Source organism: Felis catus, chromosome A2 (genome assembly GCF_018350175.1).
Source record: "Felis catus isolate Fca126 chromosome A2, F.catus_Fca126_mat1.0, whole genome shotgun sequence".
In the NCBI taxonomy this organism is placed as follows: domain Eukaryota; kingdom Metazoa; phylum Chordata; class Mammalia; order Carnivora; family Felidae; genus Felis; species Felis catus.
Window position 1 is genome coordinate 166150768 of NC_058369.1, and position 17158 is coordinate 166167925.

General features: G+C 50.0%; 1 protein-coding gene across 5 annotated transcripts in view; it reads left to right on the plus strand.

Moving 5' to 3' along the window:
• DPP6 (dipeptidyl peptidase like 6) overlaps positions 1-17158 on the plus strand; it is a 949991-nt gene that overhangs the window by 901515 nt on the left and 31318 nt on the right. For all 5 annotated transcript variants that reach the window (XM_045053301.1, XM_045053300.1, XM_045053297.1 and 2 more), the window contains exon 17: positions 14180-14227. In XM_045053301.1, the coding sequence (XP_044909236.1) occupies positions 14180-14227 (48 nt within the window). The remainder of the gene's footprint in view (positions 1-14179; positions 14228-17158) is intronic.

Here is a 17158-nt window from a genome sequence, read left to right on the forward strand (position 1 = left end):
ATCTTACCTTGCCTGGACAGGCAGACCGCCGCCCCACGCGCCTCCCAGATCTTAAGCATCAAGTTTCCGTCTCCCTTGAATCCCCAGCTGCTTACTGGGGAATGTTTCCATTATTAATAATTATTAATACCACCTTCTGTCTGTTTCACTCTTGCAATGACCAAGGACTACAAGAATGTCTCCTTCATTTAGTCCTTCCAAATGCCACGGCTGTCCACATTATACACGTGAAGGGCCCACAGCTCAGAAGCCAGGGTCACATGGTCTTACATAGGCAGGAGCTCAGACAAGATGAAGGTTTATGCTCTTAACTAAATTTATTCATTGCAAAAATGATCATCAGTTATAGGCCTGGGAACTGAAGCGCCTGTTTTTGTTTTTTTGCCTTTGTTTGTTTTTTTGTTTTATGTGATTTGGAACCATTGTCTATAGTCAGAGGAAGATTCTAATGGGAATATGCATGGGTTATGTGCCACAGAGGGACTTTGTTCTGATGGGGACCTGCTTGTTGTACATCATTGGCCTGGGGGCATCTCAAAATTTAGCTAAGTAACATGTATATGGGAAAGTTTCTTTGGGGGGAGGGGAAGGAGGGAATGTCTTATGCAAACAGGGTCAGTATGTATCATGTGTGGCTTTTCTGACAACGAAGTAAGACCTACCTCTGGGTCCCTATTGTGGGTTGGGTTGTATCCCACCCTCTCCCCAAAACACAGATGGTGAAGTCCTAACCCCCGGAACTTCCAAATGTGACTTTATTTGGAAGGAGGATTGTTGTGTATGTAATTAACTGAGATGAAGTCATTCTGGAATAAGGTGGCCCTTAATCCAAGGACTGGCGTCCTTATAAGAAGAGGAAAAGAGATGCAGACACACTAGGCAGAAGATGCCACGTGCTAATAGAGGCAGAAATTGGAATGATGCGTGTGTAGACCAAGGAGCCCCCGGGACCGATGGCCACCACCAGAAGCTGGAAGAGGCAAAGAAGGAGTGTCCCGGGCAGGTTCAGAGGGGACCGGGCCCCGCTGATGCCGTAGTCTCAGACTCCCAGCCTCCAGACCGTGAGACAGTAAATTCTGTTGTGTTAAGCCCGCCTGTTGTTGGAACCTTGTTACGGCGGCCCTGGGAGAGGGACGCAGCCCCAGGGCAGGCCCCTCCAAACCCATCCCCAACCGCCTAAAACCCCGGGCTGATTTCTTACCTCGGAGCAGTGGTTCTGAAAGAGCAGCCCACAGACGTGGTGACACATGCAGGTTCCACAGACCTGTGGACACATAACCGCTGGAGCGGCACCCGCCGGACTCTGCCTGTCCAGGCCGTCCCGGCCATTCTGGTGTAGCTAGAGTTTGAGCATTGCCACCTTAGATGGAGTATGAAATAGCATTTCCTTGCTTCCAAGATGTGCTTCTCACATTCTTCGTTTTTCTGAAATCAAATGCATCTCAGTGTCTCTGTAAAACCTTAAATGACTGGTGTCTCTTGCATCATTTGTGTGTTAGAATCCATGAAAAATAGCGCATACAACATCCATCCGATATGCCTGTTCGTGTTGCTTGTTTAAGAAGCTCCAACCGCGGTAGAAGTGATTCCTGGTGCTCTGGGATTTTAAAGAAGTTTGTGTCCTGGCCATGGGAAGTGCACCGGGCACCTTGAGACGTGGGGTGACCTTCAGAAATGCCTCCCGGGAAGCATTTAAACCTTCCATTCGTCTCTGATGCACCAATGCATCGTCTCTGATGCTTCCGTTCGTCAGCTTGAGGCCCACCCTCTGGGTCCTACTCCCATGTAATCACTGTGACCTTCCTTCCCGCCGCTCCTGCTGGCCTTTCCGAAGGGCCTCGGGTCTCGAGGCTTTACTTCAAAGATACACTACTTGCTCAGAGAGGGGCCCCCTGACTGCAGGAAGTAACGCATTTGGTTGATTTGTTTTCTTCCCTCTCTTCTGGAGGCATTTCCCTATGAAGCTTGCAGATCCCCCCCGCCCCCTGTCCCTGCCCGCTCAGAAACTGAGCCTCAGATAAAAATGGTGTGCGGTTAGGAGGCTGGTATTTAAGACAGAACATCTGTTCTGTCACACTTTAACAACACGGCTACTAAAGCAGGAGAAAATTAATTAAAAGTGTCACTCATGTGGCTGTTCAAATTACATTTCTCCTTCTTCTCCACGGAGCATTCACGTATATGTTACAAAATGTTGTGGTGTCCTGAATCATTAATTTTGTTTAAATCATTATAAATTGCTCACTGACACAACAAAAATGAGGAAATTGGGGAGACGAGATTTTATTTGCACAGAGTTTGTATTTTTTTATCTTTATTTTTTAGAGAGAGAGAGAAAGCACGAGTGGGGCAGAGGGAAGTAGAGACTCCCAAGCAGTCTCCATGCTCAGTGCAGAACCGGACGTAGGGCTCGATCTCACGACTGTGAGAGCATGACCTGAGCCAGAGTAAGAGTCAGATGCTCAACAGACCGAGCCACCCAGCACCCCTCCACAGTGTTTGAAGGATGAGTTTTAGTAACATGCTGTGGGTCAGTGTAAACACACACACACACACACACACACACACACACACACACACACACAACACGTACTCCATTCTTGTAAAAGTATCACTGCTCTTTACCCTCCCTTCTCTCCCCAGTGTTGCTGACGTTTTCTAGAACAATGATGACCCACGTCCCAACTTGTATGTTGGTTTCTTTTTCTCACTTTTCCCACCATGTCCATCCCAAAGCAAAGAAAGACTGTTATATTCACATTCCCACAAGATCCCCCAAGAGATCTTAGCGTTTTTAAGTTTGTTCATTTATTTAGAAAAGTGTTTCACCAGGGTGCTCCGTTTGTCGGGAGCTCAGCGGGCCATGCTCCTGAGATCCCTGCCCTTGATACATGTTCACAAAGGCAGTAATTCAAGGAGAAAGCAGTCAGTGTAATCAAAGCAGTAAAACAGTTATTAAATATTCAGAGAACCGAGGGCTTACGTCTAGCTGGAGGGGGTCAGAGATGTTAGCTGAAATTAAGACACACTTGTGTAGGGAATGTTTTTAGATTCATAGAATGCCCGGGCAGAAGGAAGTTTACAGACTCTCTAACCCCAGCATTTTCTATTGTGGTTTAAGCGACAGAGCCCTTTCTTCAGAAGGAAACTTCTCACAGGGACGCCCAGCATGGCAATAGCGGCCCGTGAGGGCTCCCAGGAGCTCCCTTTGGAAACCTCTGGTCTAGTTCAGTTGCCTCATGTTGCAGATTAAATAAATGTGGGGGCAAAAGGGTCAAGTCATGAGAAGAGTCCACTTGAAGGAAATAAAAATCCGTTGTAGCAAGAGCCTTTGTGCGACAGCACAGGAAACACGTTTGGCTTATTTAAGTGGAGATTTTGGAGGTATTTCTATGCAAGACGCTTGCAGCATTGGCCTGCCTCAGATACTGAATAATCCTAACCTTAGTCCGATGAGAGAACGGCGCTTGGAAGGTTCTAGAATGCCTCTTAGAATATGGTTTTTCTGTGGCAGACGCCTAAGAAATCTGCAACTCGGTCCTTGTTAGTCGACTTGGTTGTTGACGGTTGATGCAGTCAACAAACTTGCAATGCCTCTGTGATAAAACTTAACTCTCGATTATCTTTCATACTTTTTAAAAACCGAGGTTAGTCTTTGTAACGGGTAATTGGCAACTTCGAGGTTATTCAAAAGAACGCTCCTCAGCCTCTGAACTGACTTCGCCCAACCTCACAGGTTCCTGAGGGTGCACCCTGTCAATGATTTCTTTACCCACCATTTAATCCGCAAATATCAGGTAGCTGCTTCCTGTGAACAAGACACTGTACGTGTCCCTTTGTGGGAATTAAAGCTATGCTGAGAGCGTTTCCAAAATGCCAAATAGAGTAGAAGAGATTAGACGTAAGTAATCGTCGGAACTCAGATTGGAACATACTTGGCTTTGGCCAAAATTCATCACGGGACTTGTGGAATCGCAAGCAGGCAGGTGACGGGAAGCATTGTCACAGGTCTGATGGATGTGGCGATCCCTGCAGCTGCAGGAAGTGCACGGGGAGAGCCTCGAGTTGGAGCCGGAGACCCCGGTGGGGGTCCGGGCTCGGCCACACTCAGCACAAATGGAACAGCCAGTGCATGACGCATCATTTCCCCTGTGGTTTGCCTGATCTGGCAAAATGAGCCAGGCTGAGCTCCTTCCTTCCTTCCTTCTCTGGATTCTGTGAATTCTGCCAAACCCCTCACACCTTCCCCCAGGTTGATGCATACAGGGCATAAAAATGATGCCACGATTTCAACGCATAAGTCTTGAAACCTAAAGCTTTATGAGTCAACAACCCCAAGACACCAGCTGAATCTCAGCCATTGTCATGAGCCCTGAGTGTCACTCACAGTTTCTGGAGCAAGAGGTTACACGTGACCATACAAAGCCAACGTGACATTTTTCGCCATCGTTTGTGAGTGTGTAAAACAACCCATTGATTTCTACAAACCCCGCTGAGTGATCCACTTAGGCTGCTGCATGGACGGAAGTGTGACCTCATCCAAGGTCCCCAGACGCACAGAATTAGACGGAAGCAAAACCCAGTGCTGTGGGGTGTGGCAGGCAGACCCCCCAAATGCCAGGGTTTATGCCAGCGATCACAAGGTCTCGAAATCAAACAGCAACAAAATCTGTCTGCCGCGTCGACTAGGAAATACTGTCTCTAGGACAAATATGTTAATCATCCACGATAGCACCGGTAGCTTGGCTGGGTCCCTGTTTAGCAGTATGATAATATCGCCTCCATGTATAAACTCTGCGTAGCCGGCATACATAATGCATGAGCTGGCAAATAAAGAGATCTGGATTCCGTGCACTGAGGAGCCGCGCCGACTGTCTCGACCAGAGCCTTCGCCTTTTCTCGCACTCCCAGCAGCTGGTTTTGAGACCATTCATCAGCGCTCCCGCCATGCGCAGTGAACTCCATTGTCCGCACGCCGTGGGTTTAGCCCTGCTTGGAAATTATCTGTCACATAAACATCCTTCAAGGATGGAGAGGAGAGGGAGGAAGACAAACACTGTCTCGGTGAATTTTTTTTTTTTTATTGTGATGATTTTTTTTTTTCGTTTCCAGTTTTGTGTCCTTTTGAATCACTTCATTTGCATGTGTAATTGTCACTTTTCCCCATGCAGTCAAGCAAGTGTAAATGAATGTTCTGGCATAAACGGCACCAGAAACCAGAAGCGCGAACGTGAAGATTTTTCTGTTTGCACGTCTGTTGCGTAATTGAGTCTTTTCTTTGCGAAATCTGAATGCTTCGCCTCTGACCGCAGGGACTCCGTGGGTCAAAACTCCCATACGCATTGGTTGTGGATTTGCTTGCTACGGTTTATTTTTTGTCTCCCCTCAGGAACAATATGCATTTGGAAGTCAGGTATCTCACCTGAGCCAAAATGGTCTCGGTCACTAACCAACGTTTTTAGAAAACCAAATGTTGTTGATATGTCTTCGTAAGCAAAGGCCGAGCAAATAGAACGAGCTTTCTCTGTCGGCGAACGCACGGTTCTGCATCTGGGTTTGACAATTTTTTTAATGTTTATTTATTTTTGAGACCATGCGAGAGACAGAGGGCAAGCAGCAGAGGGGCAGACGGAGGGAGACACAGAATCCGCAGCAGTCTCCATCCAGGCTCCGAGCTGTCAGCCCAGAGCCCGACGCGGGGCTCGAACTCATGAACCGTGAGATCATGACCTGAGCCGAGGTTGGATTCTTAACCGACTGAGCCCCTCAGGTGCCCCTCTGCATCTGGGTTTGAACGTATTAGCGCTCTCACTGCATGTTCCAGGGGTCCACCAGCTATGACACAGGCTTACCCACCAGGGACTTCAGAAATATCAGGACAGGGCGAAGAGAATCGTGATAAATGTTTTTACGTCTACCCATCATGTTCATAAGCGTGCGCGCCGTGTGAATGTCAGAGTGCACGTGGAAGGGGATCGCAGTACACATGGGTGTACAGAATGGGAAATGGACTATTTCACCCAGTTGCAGAGAGGAATTTGCAGTGAGGTATAACCGTGTGCTTTCAAAACCATGCCCCCTGTCCTAAGACCAGACAAAACTGTCCAGATCCCAGAAGGCCAGGCTGAGAGGGAGCAGAGCAGTGATATTCACTCTCTTCTGCCCTCCTTGGCTTCCACTTTGGGCTGAAAGTAGAATCTCCTTCTCGCTCCAGGTCTAGACTGTCGCCTCGGCCTCTTGCCCGTGTCTGCATTTCAGAGGGAGGCTCTGGTCGTACAATTCCTGTCTCCGGAGTAGGGGACACCAGCCTCACAGAGGGACACGGAGGCAGTGTCACCCCAGCACCCGGCACAGGGCCTGGCAAGTAGTGGGTGCCCAAAAGTGGTCGTAGCAGCCTTTGACGCTCTTACTAAGAGTAGACCTCGACAAGCCCGTACAGTAAAACCTTGGTTTGTGAGCGCAATTTGTTCCGGAAACATGCTTGTAAATCCAAAGCTCTTGTATATCAAAGCAAATTTCCCCAGAAGAAATCATGGAAACTCAGATGATTCGTTCCACAACCCAAAAAATATTCATTAAAAAATGATTACAATACCGTAATATAATACAAGATACTAAAGAAAATACAAAATATAAAGAGAAAAACGAATTAACTTGCACTTACCTTTGAAAACCTTCGTGGCTGGTGTGAGGGAGACAAGAGAGAGGAGGGCTATTGTGTAGGACAACTTTCAGTATCACTAACCATCACTGCTGTCGATTGGCTCAATGGAATCTTTTCTGCACGGGGGCCGTTGTGTATGTTCGCACGGATGTTGACTACAGTACGGTATTAATAAACTCTTGTCATAGACTGTATTTAATGTTACTGGCAATAAGGCAGCCGAGGAAAGGGTCTATATCTGCAGGCGGCCTGACCTAGAATGAAGCAAAGCCTTCTTCAGGTTACTCTTGTCTGGAAAAGCAAAGAACCGTCCATAGGTGCTTGGAGGTGACAAAAAATACACCAGTGCCAGTTGGGGGCACCTTCCAACGTTCTGAAACGTCAGGGATTTCTGCCAAACACCACCTCCTGAGACCAGCATCTGAGCATGGGAGACGATCACCCACAGCCCCGCAGGGAGTGAGAGAGAGAAAGAGAGAAGAACCATTGGCTCAGTTGTGATCACACGGCATCTGGCATCACATACGACTTGTGTTGCGCAACATCACTCCTCTATAAAGTTAGGATTTGTTAGAAATGTTTGCTCGTCTTGCGGAACACTCACAGGACACGTGACTCAAAGTCCAGGCTTGACTGTCTTCTGCACGTGAGACCCAGAGGAGAAAAGGCGCAGAGCTGGAACCAGGGCAGGCTCCCCAACCACATCCCCGCCTGCGGGAGTCGACTTGCTCACCTCTGCACCGTGTGCCTTCTGGTGATTTTGCTCACGACACGGCATCAAAGCCTATTTCTGTGCATTTTGTATTTTGTCCTGGTCTATTTTGTTCTAGACAGTGAGTCCCTGACAGCAAATACTTTGTCTGTTTCTGGCCGTTTCCCCTGGACCTGGCAGCGTGCCTTGCACACACGGAATCTCTATGTATGTTTGTCGCATTGAATTACACGCAAAGTGAAAAGAAGCCGTGAACAGGAGTTGTCAGAATCACCGTTGAGCAGAGTCCTGTACGGTTCTGGCCGTCTGTAAAGCAAAAAGCCAGATTTTCCAGGTTTCAGTCACAATAACGTGTGCACGGATAACAGAGAGGCAGTGACAACATAGCCAAGAGCTTTGTACTGTACAAAACAACACGTTTAATCAGTGAGGTGCTGGCTGTATGTGCATTAGATTTTTTTGGAAGAAGAGGAAGGAAGACCAGTTTCAAACTTCAGTGAGTCCCTCCTAAGACTCCTTAGTAAACGTGTTCTTGCTTACAATGGGTGTCGGGATCTCCCTTTTTGTGATAAGCTCTCCCCAAATCCTGCGTATGCTGTTAGTGTATTGGGCGTGTCCCTTCTCTTCTGAGAGAAGTCGTAGGTGAACGCTAGCCCAGGTCTGATCAAAGTATCACAAAGTCTAAGCATCTTATTCCAGATTGAGAAGCCCCTGCTTTTTCTTTCTTTCTTATGGGAAAATTGTTTGTGGTTTAGGTGTGTTTCTCTTTTTTTTTTTTTAATTTGTTTTTAACATTTATTTATTTTTGAGAGACAGAGACAGAGCACGAGTGGGGGTGGGGCAGAGAGGGAGACACAGAGTCCAAAGCAGGCTCCAGGCTCTGAGCCGTCAGCCCAGAGCCTGACGCGGGGCTCGAACTCACCGACCATGAGATCGTGACCTGAGCTGAAGTTGGACGGTCTACCAACTGAGCCACCCAGGCGCCCCAAGGTGGGTTTCTAAATTATCTGCCAATTTTGAGGAGCCTGACCACCATAGAAATCTCAAACCCGTTTGGGTAATCTTAAAACCCACCTAGAAGGGGCGCCTGGGTGGCGCAGTCGGTTAAGCGTCCAACTTCAGCCAGGTCACGATCTCACGGTCCGTGAGTTCGAGCCCCGCGTCGGGCTCTGGGCTGATGGCTCCGAGCCTGGAGCCTGTTTCCGATTCTGTGTCTCCCTCTCTCTCTGCCCCTCCCCCGTTCATGCTCTGTCTCTCTCTGTCCCAAAAATAAATAAAAAACGTTGAAAAAAAATTTTTTAAATAAAAAAAAAAATTTTTAAAAAAAAACCCACCTAGGGCATTTTCTCCCAGAGGAGGGTCTGACCTTCGGACAGGATCTGGAAGGTTAGAATCGGTAGGTTTAAATTATACACAGGGGCTGCTTTTTAACTTTTGTTTTGTGTCCTCTTTAAACGTACTTCTTGTGTGTTTTGTTTCTGTTTGGCTATTCTAAAGAATCGTGTATATTAAAACAGTGGTGAATACAGCACAGTTGTGGTGTGGCTCTCGAGGAAAAGAACGCCGTTCAACCCTTATAGACGGAGGCAGTTATGCTTGGCACTTAGAGAAAAGATGGGTGGGGGCTGAGGGGTGACCACGTACCCACAGAGAGCCAAAAAGCTGGATTCTAAAACACGGAGACGTGGGATGGGCTTAAGAGATCCTTCCTTAGCCTGATGTCAGTGTGCTGCCTTGATATGTCATGGCCAAGTATATGCTGAAAAGGTCTTTGTTCGTTAGCCACTAATCCATTCGGCAAGCATTTTGTATACAGCGCTGAGTCCCAGATTCTGAATAGGCACCGGGGACCCAGATTTCCAGCATGAGGATTTCAGATTGTGTGTGTCTGTCTGTCTGTCTTCTGTTCTCTGGGGGTGTGGTGGGAACCTGGTAGGAGCAGTTACATTTTTTTTTTTTTTCATTTCAATTCGGCACAGCAATTGCTACCATTGGTACCAGGGACCCTTTTTGAGTGACAGATGAGGGAGAACCCAGGAGAAGCTTCTGCAGCAGCAGTAAAGAGATAAATCCCTAAACAGCACAGGGACAGGCCCCAGCACGGTTGTGGTGGACGAAGGGCAGGAAAGGGCAGTTTGCAGTCACACACACACAGACACAACGCAAATGTCAAAGAAAGGCGAGAAGATGGCCCACTTCACTCAAAATCTGAGAAATGTGCATTAAACCAATGCCAAGTACTGTGTCTGCCCACTGGAGCCATTGTCGTAATGCAGACCACACCCCCCTGCCCCCCCCCCCATAAACTGTAAGTTAGAGAGCGTGAGTCTATATCGACTAGGACTCAGATGCCTCTGCCCGAGGCAGTAGACGGCTGCCCCACGTCTCACGCATAACCCCCCGGGACCCTCCCCATCGCCACGTGACCCCAGCCCCCCTCGAGAGAGGTCCCTTCCCCTCTGTTGGCCAAAGGCATGAGAGCCGGTGAGTATGACAGCAGGGCCCAGACGCTTTAGGAGCCCCCGTGTGTCCCCCTTGCTCACCTCCTCCTGCTGTGACCCAGTTCGTTCCCGACGAGGGCTGGGAGCTTCAGCCTGGGTCCCAGAACCAGGACGCCACACGGAGAACCCAGTGTAGCCGCGCGTTTACCAGGACGTGACATTAGCAAGAAATAAGCTTTCATTTTTTTAAGCACTGAAGGTAGGGGCTCCGTGTGTGGACCCTGAAGCTGGTTTAGTGAAAGCTGACCATAAAACCTTTCAACACAGCAGTCGCAGTGCTGGTAGCTAGCTTAACTGACGGTCTCGTCCACGCGCAAAGATACGAGCGAGAGAGTTTTCTGCAGCGCCGTTTATGGTAACGAAGAACAAAAAGAAACAGCCTAAATTTCCGTCAGCAGGGAAGGCACCAAATAAATTGTAGTATGTATACATTGTTAATTATAATGTATATAATATATATTATATATAAATTTATAATATATAATATAAATTATATATACAATTTATATATATCATTTATATATATAAATTATATATACATGTATATATATATATATCCATATAATGGAATACTACACATCTGTTACAACTTTTCAGAATTACTTACATAATTGTACATTGCAGTATTTACCGCAGTATTTACCATTCAGCAACTTCATGTCCTCAGGCAAGTTTACGTTTTTCATGTTCATCCACGTCAGCAGGTGTGGATTGACTCATTCATTTCGCGCGCTCTCCAACCTTCTCCGTGCGAATGCGCTGATTTAAGCCGCCCCGTCTCCCGCCAGGGGTTAGCTGGGCCACTGTTGCTCAGGCACCGGTGCTGTTGAGAAGGACCTCCTACGCGCCTCCTCACGGGTGTGTGCAGGGGTGTGTGCAACGGTGCTTGCAAGACGCTCCGCCGTGGAGCTGTAGGCCGCACGGCACCGAGCGTCGTCACCTCTCACGGCTGTGCCGACTCCAAACAATTGCTCACTCGCGTGCTGCCTGTTTGGCCCCATCTCCAGCTGCTGGGCTACGATGTATGTGACGAACATGAGATTGTGGACACGGACCATGTGACAAAAATGTCTTTTAATTCTTTTAATGCTTATTTGTTACGTTGAGAGAGAGAGACAGACAGAGTGCCAGCAGGGGAGGGGCAGAGAGAGAGGGAGGCACGGAATCCGAAGCGGACTCCAGGCTCCGAGCTGTCCGCACAGAGCCCGATGTGGGGCTCGAACCCACAAACTGTGACACCGGGACCTGAGCCGAAGTCGGACGCTTACCCCACTGAGCCACCCAGGCGCCCCACAAAAGTATCTTTTAAGTGCGGGAGGATGACAAGTCACCTCAAGGTAACAGTTACCTCTGGGAAGGGAGCAGGCTGAGATCAGGGAAGGGTGGACAGGTGCCCTCAAGTCCATGTTTTATTTAAAAACAAAAACAAAAACAAAACACTGAGGCAATAGGGTTCGGCCTTAAGATTTGACAAAGCTGCTGGTTTCTATGCAGGTGTTTTTATGTTACTTGAACCTGTTTAAAATATCTGTGTGTGTGCAAATATGACCACATATACACAGAGAATCATCTTAAGACATTTTGGAGACATTTAGGTCACCTCTGGGAAGTGGGGGTCAGAAGCGTATTTCACTTGTCACTTTATTCTGTTTTTCAGTGTTTGCATTTTTTTTTAGCAACATATATCAAGTTAACGAATTAAAAACTGAGGAGGGGGGCGCCTGGGTAGTGCAGTCGGTTGAGCGTCCGACTTCAGCTCAGGTCACAATCTCGCGGTCCGTGAGTTCGAGCCCCGCATTGGGCTCTGTGCTGATAGCTCAGAGCCTGGAGCCTGCTTCTGATTCTGTGTCTCCCTCTCTCTCTGCCCCTCCCCCGTTCATTCTCTGTCTCTCTCTGTCCCAAAAATAAATAAACGTTACAAAATATATAAAAAATAAAAAAACTGAGGAGGGATGAGTTTCTTACTGTGTGGGTTAGATGGAAGGCTTCAAACTCTCAGAACCTGCGTTTTCTCATCTGTGAGATCGACTTTGGAGGGCTACTGTGAGCGTTATGAATTACTCATATCAAACATCTTGCAGAGTGCCTCTACATAGTAGGCACTAAATAAATAATAGTTGTTTACATTATTAATCAAAATGCAGGATACGCTCTGTATGCGAATTTACTCCCCCTGAAACGTGCAGAGGAAATAGATGTAGTGTCTTTATTTCTCAATAACTGATCTGTTCTTCCACATGAGCTCCCCATGGGGGAAAATGGATCTTTGAGCCGGGAAACTTAGTTTGATTCAATAATTTAAACCCACAGCCAGTGTTTAAACCCCTTTCGGTGAGGGCTGTCTCTTTAGATTTAAACACCTAGACTCTCAGATCACTGCTGCCTGCGCCCCTGGGGAGATGGTGTCAGATTTAGCAAACAAAAATACAGGACATGCAGTTCCCTTTAATTTCAGGCAAACAGCAAGTAATTTTTTTTAGTGGTAAGTCCCAACTACTGCATGGGACATATTTATACAAATATATATATATATTTGTATACAGTATATAAATATATATTTATATACTGTAGTGTTTATCTGAAATGCCCATGTAATTGAATATCCTATCTGTGGGTCAGTGGTGGAGGGGGCATAGAGGGGAGAGGGAATAAGGCCCCGGGGCCTCCCGGACTTTGGATGTGCATTAGGCAGTGTCTGGGTCCAGTCCCTGGGCAGTGGACAGGCTCTGAGGTCCGTGGCTGGTGCGACCCACAGGCTGTGTCTCCGCTCAGCCAGGGTCTGGGGTCTGAAGCCCCTTTGTTTTTCTGGAACATCCTCTTTGGGCCCTGGACTGGGACCACTCTTTAGCCACTGCAGTGGGGTCTTTAAGCCTGACTACAGTGGGATCTGTGCCAGGTTTTGTGGCTCTCAATTGAGCCACTGGTCTGTGGCCCCAGAGAAGCACGCAGAAGGTACGATGACCCCAAGGAAGCTGAACTCCAGCCATCCCTCTCCCCGAGCAGTCCATGTTCGCCTCCGGCTCAGATGTGGCCCATCTCTGTGAGCTCATAGCGTCCCAGAGTCCCCAGCCTGAAGCAGAGAGCAGGAAACAATCCGACCACCATGTCCCTGTGATGGACCCTTCTCTGCCCACCCGCTTCCCGCCTGCCTTCATTGTCCCCAGTCCCCCAGGATCACAGGGCTCCTTCCTGGATGCTCTGCGATCACCACTCAGCACTCACTCCGTGAACATGTAGTCAAGTACCCACTATACCCCGAGTACCATCCAGGTGCTAGAAATAACGGCAGGAAGACGGCATCTCATTTTGTCCCTATAAATTCCAGAGCTTACACTCTGGTGCAGTTGAACACGCGGACAGTGAGCAAATTCTGAAAATTTCTGTTATAAGGACCCAACTTTACAGAATGTGACAGTGACCTCCCTAAAGGGGAAGAAAACAGGGACAGGTAGGGGCTGGTGGCATGGTCACGAGAGGTGCTCTTTCCCATCGGGTGGCTGGAGAAGGCATTTGAGCAGAGACTTCAGCGAAGAAAAAAGCCATGCCATGCCAGCGTCTGGGGACAGAGAGAATGACACGCGTCCTTCAGTATCTGCAGAAGTCCAGCTGGCTGGAACAGAGTGGATTCGCAGAGCGGGCAGAGAGGAGATCAGAAAGGTCGCCCACCTCATAGTCTACTTTCAAAATGATACAAAAATAATTTGGGAAGCCCCTTGTGCTTTCTGGACTCTCTTCTTGCTCACGAGAATAAGGCTGTTGACCGTGGACTGAAGCCAAGGAAGTCTGTGCCTTCCCTCACACCGCGGGGCCCCGGGCTTCCTGGCAGCCTGGAGCTGGGAAGCCGCAAGCACGGTTCCAGGGGAGACGGACGCACAGGCGAAAGTCTACAACATAGCCCTGCTGTGGTCGCGAGTGTTTACCAGGTGTTCCAAGAGGCCAGCGGAGGGGACGGCTTCTCTCGCCGGAAGCCGTCCAGGATTGGCCGCTTGAGCCGTTCACTCGAACTCCGCGCACGGCGTGTGATTTGTGTCGGTGCAAGGACCGTGGAGCGGGGAGGGGCTGAACCAAGTCAGGCTCTGTAAAATGATGTGAATGCGTTTCTGCAGCGGGAACATGGGGAGTTTTCATCGGGCCCCTCGTGATGAACGAGGGCCCAGAGGAAGACGGACAGCCTGCAGCACAGGGCCGGTCCGGGCCCGCACGTGTGCAAGCTGTGAGGAAGGCCGGGGTTCTCTCCTGCTTCGGCTACACTAACAACCTTCTTTCTGTTTCTTGTCTGGCTCCCCCTCCCTACCTGCCCAGGTCCTGGAGTCCCCACGGTGACAGTGCACAACACAACGGATAAGAAAAGTAAGTGCCTTTTGCTCTTTTCTGGAACCTTCCCGTGCCGTGGCAAAGAGGAAGCTGAGCCTTGTGAGAGAGTCCAGCCCACGGAGTCCTGTCTGGAGACCCAGAGACGGGGATGTCCTCGCAGTTCAGAGTGACCCCCACGACTGGCAGTATCGATCAAATGTCAGAGCCACCCAGACAGAAGGTGCCCCCGCCCCACGTGTGCTGAGGCCCAGAGGCCACCGCGACCATGCAGGGCCCCCGTGTGGGGCGCTGAACAGGGCCCACGGCCCCCAGCTCCTCAGTCTGGCCCTCCCGACCCTCCCCTCCTCTTAGAACCTCCCACTGGGGGCCAAGGCTCCATGGGTGCTTTGAGACTCACCTGTCCTTGTGGCCGGGGGACACCCTCACAGCACGGAGGGGCTTCACGTGCGTGCCGCTGCAGGGACGAAACTTTCCGGAGCCTCTTGAGGACCTCCCAGCACATTTTTGCTTGAGGGGACCCCATGCAGGTTGACACGCACATGCAGAGGTCTGTCCCCTTCTTGGCCTTACTTCTTGACCTTCCTGTCCCCAAGGAACCCTCCTGCCTCTTTCCTCCCAACTCCTCACTCCTTCCTACCGGGGCACCACCCGCCCCCGCTCTGTACCCCACCCTCGAACAGCAAGTCAGACCTGAGGCCCCGATGGCGGGGTGACCCTGCATGTCCCTCAAGTGTCATGGCAGCAGGCCGTCAGTGACTCTGACTCCTGTCTCGGTGGTAGGGCTTCGAACGGCGCTGGCGAGGGGGAAAGCGTGGAAGAGGGGGTCTCCCGCCATCTGTTTAGACACTGGTTAAAAAGTGGTCAAAGTGTTCAAAAGTGGGTAAAACAGATTTATTTCAAGAGACGGCATTTAGAGAGTATTCCCAAATAATGACAGTATTCCACACAGCTCATCAAATAATGACTAGAAATGCATAATTAAAAAAAAATCAGAAATAGATTTTTTAAATCACTTAAATGTAAAAAAAAAAAACAAAAGAGGGACATCAGATGGTTACAAAACCCACTCAAAACACTTGTGTGGCCCTCAACGGGGAGAAGGGAGGGAGGGGGCTGCGTTGGCCTCCCTGTGTCCTGGGGGGGGCGGGGGTTCAGGGCGAAGGGTGCCCGGCCCCAGGCCTCAACTCCAGCATGCCTGGGGAACGTTTCTAGGAGCCTGTGAGGTTTGGGGGTCTGGCCACACGTCCAGTAGGGACAGGGTTTGACACAGGATTCCCTGGGCTGCACCCACCTCCCCTGCCCACCCACAGGCTGCCCACTCTTCCCGGCACAAGGGCTTGGAGAGTCCTGGGGAGCCTGCCCAGCGGGTCGGGCCAGGACCCCCACCCCAAGGCAGGTGTCTGTGGGATCGACAGACACGGCCCGCATGACAGCCCTCGAGTGTTCATGCCAGAATCTCCTTAGCTACGGATTTCACCAGAAAAGATGGAAGTATTTCACAAAGCCTCTGCTGGGGCATCCTTTTTTTCTGACGAAAACATGGATTGTTCCATTAATACAAGAGGACATAGATAATTTCCCGATATTTCATGAAGTTTTTCCCTTCTTAAAAATCTACAGTCTTTTGAAAACCGAGTGAGGTGCGTGGCCAGCAGCTCCGCCCCAGTGTTGGTGTCTTGCTCTCAAGGCCACGCCGGGTCACGGAGGCCGTCACTCCTGGGGGAGGCTGGGTACAGAGCACGTGGAACTATGCCCTATTTTTTTTTATTTTTTTTAATGTTTGTTTTTGAGAACGACAGAGCATGAGTGGGGGAGGGGCAGAGAGAGAGGGAGGCACGGAACCCGAAGCAGGCTCCGGGCTCTGAGCCATCAGCACAGAGCCCGATGCAGGGCTGGAACTCACAGATTGCGAGATCATGACCCGAGCCGAAGTTGGACATTCAACCGACTGAGCCACCCGGGCGCCCCAAAGGCTTCTTTTAAAGTAGAAGAACCTCGCGTGTCAGCTAGGGTCTGGCGGTGTCACGGAACCCTAACACAGCAGTCGCTTCAACGGGACGGAACACGTTGCTGTCTGTGTGCATCCCCGTCTGCCACGCCAGCTCCACAGTCATCATGCCCTCCTGCCTGCCCCACCGCTGGTCCAGCTCGTCACTTCCACCCTCGAGTGGCTTCGTGATGAAAAGTGGCCAGAAGGTGGAGAGAGGGCAAAGCACGACCGTCCCTGCAGGCTGGCTTCCTGCAAGGGCCACCCGCACGCCCGCGTTCCTGTTGCCGGTCACAGCTTAGTCCCGCGTCCCGCTGGCTGTGGAGAACGCACAGAGATGGCTTTTGTCCCGGCTCCTTGCACCTCAGAGGAAGTCGGGGTTTCATGGCCGAGTGCTAACAGCTGCTGGGAGTGCCACCACCCAAATCTTCACGTGGGAGTCTCCCGGGGCTCCCGTCCCAGCGCGGCGCACACGGGGCGCTGGATTCTGTCCCGGCTCTGGAGGCTGCGAGTTCAAGAGCGAAGTGTCAGGAGGCAACTTTGTTCGGAGGCTGTAAGGGAGAGTCTGGTCCAGGTCTCTGCCCGGATTCTGGTGGCTTCTGGCAATTAGGGGTGTTTCTTGGCTTGTGTGAGAGCCAGTCTACCTCCTCACACGGCCTCCCTGTGTGCATCCCTGTGTCCAAATGTCCCCCTTTTCCTAAGGACACCAGTCGTATTGGATCAGGGCCCCTGATGGCCTCAACTAAACTTGTTTCCTCTGCAAAAACCCTCATCCCAAATAAGATATGGGGGGATTAGGACTTCAGCATCTTGGGGGACACAGTCCAGCACACGACACAGCAAAACAAAGGTTTGTATTTCGCTCACACAAAGTTCAGATGGTGTGATCCTTGTCGCTCTTCTGGGAGGAACCTGGGCTTGCAAATTCCTTCCACACTGTGGCCCATCATCGTCACCCCAGCTTCCGGCCACGTGGACGG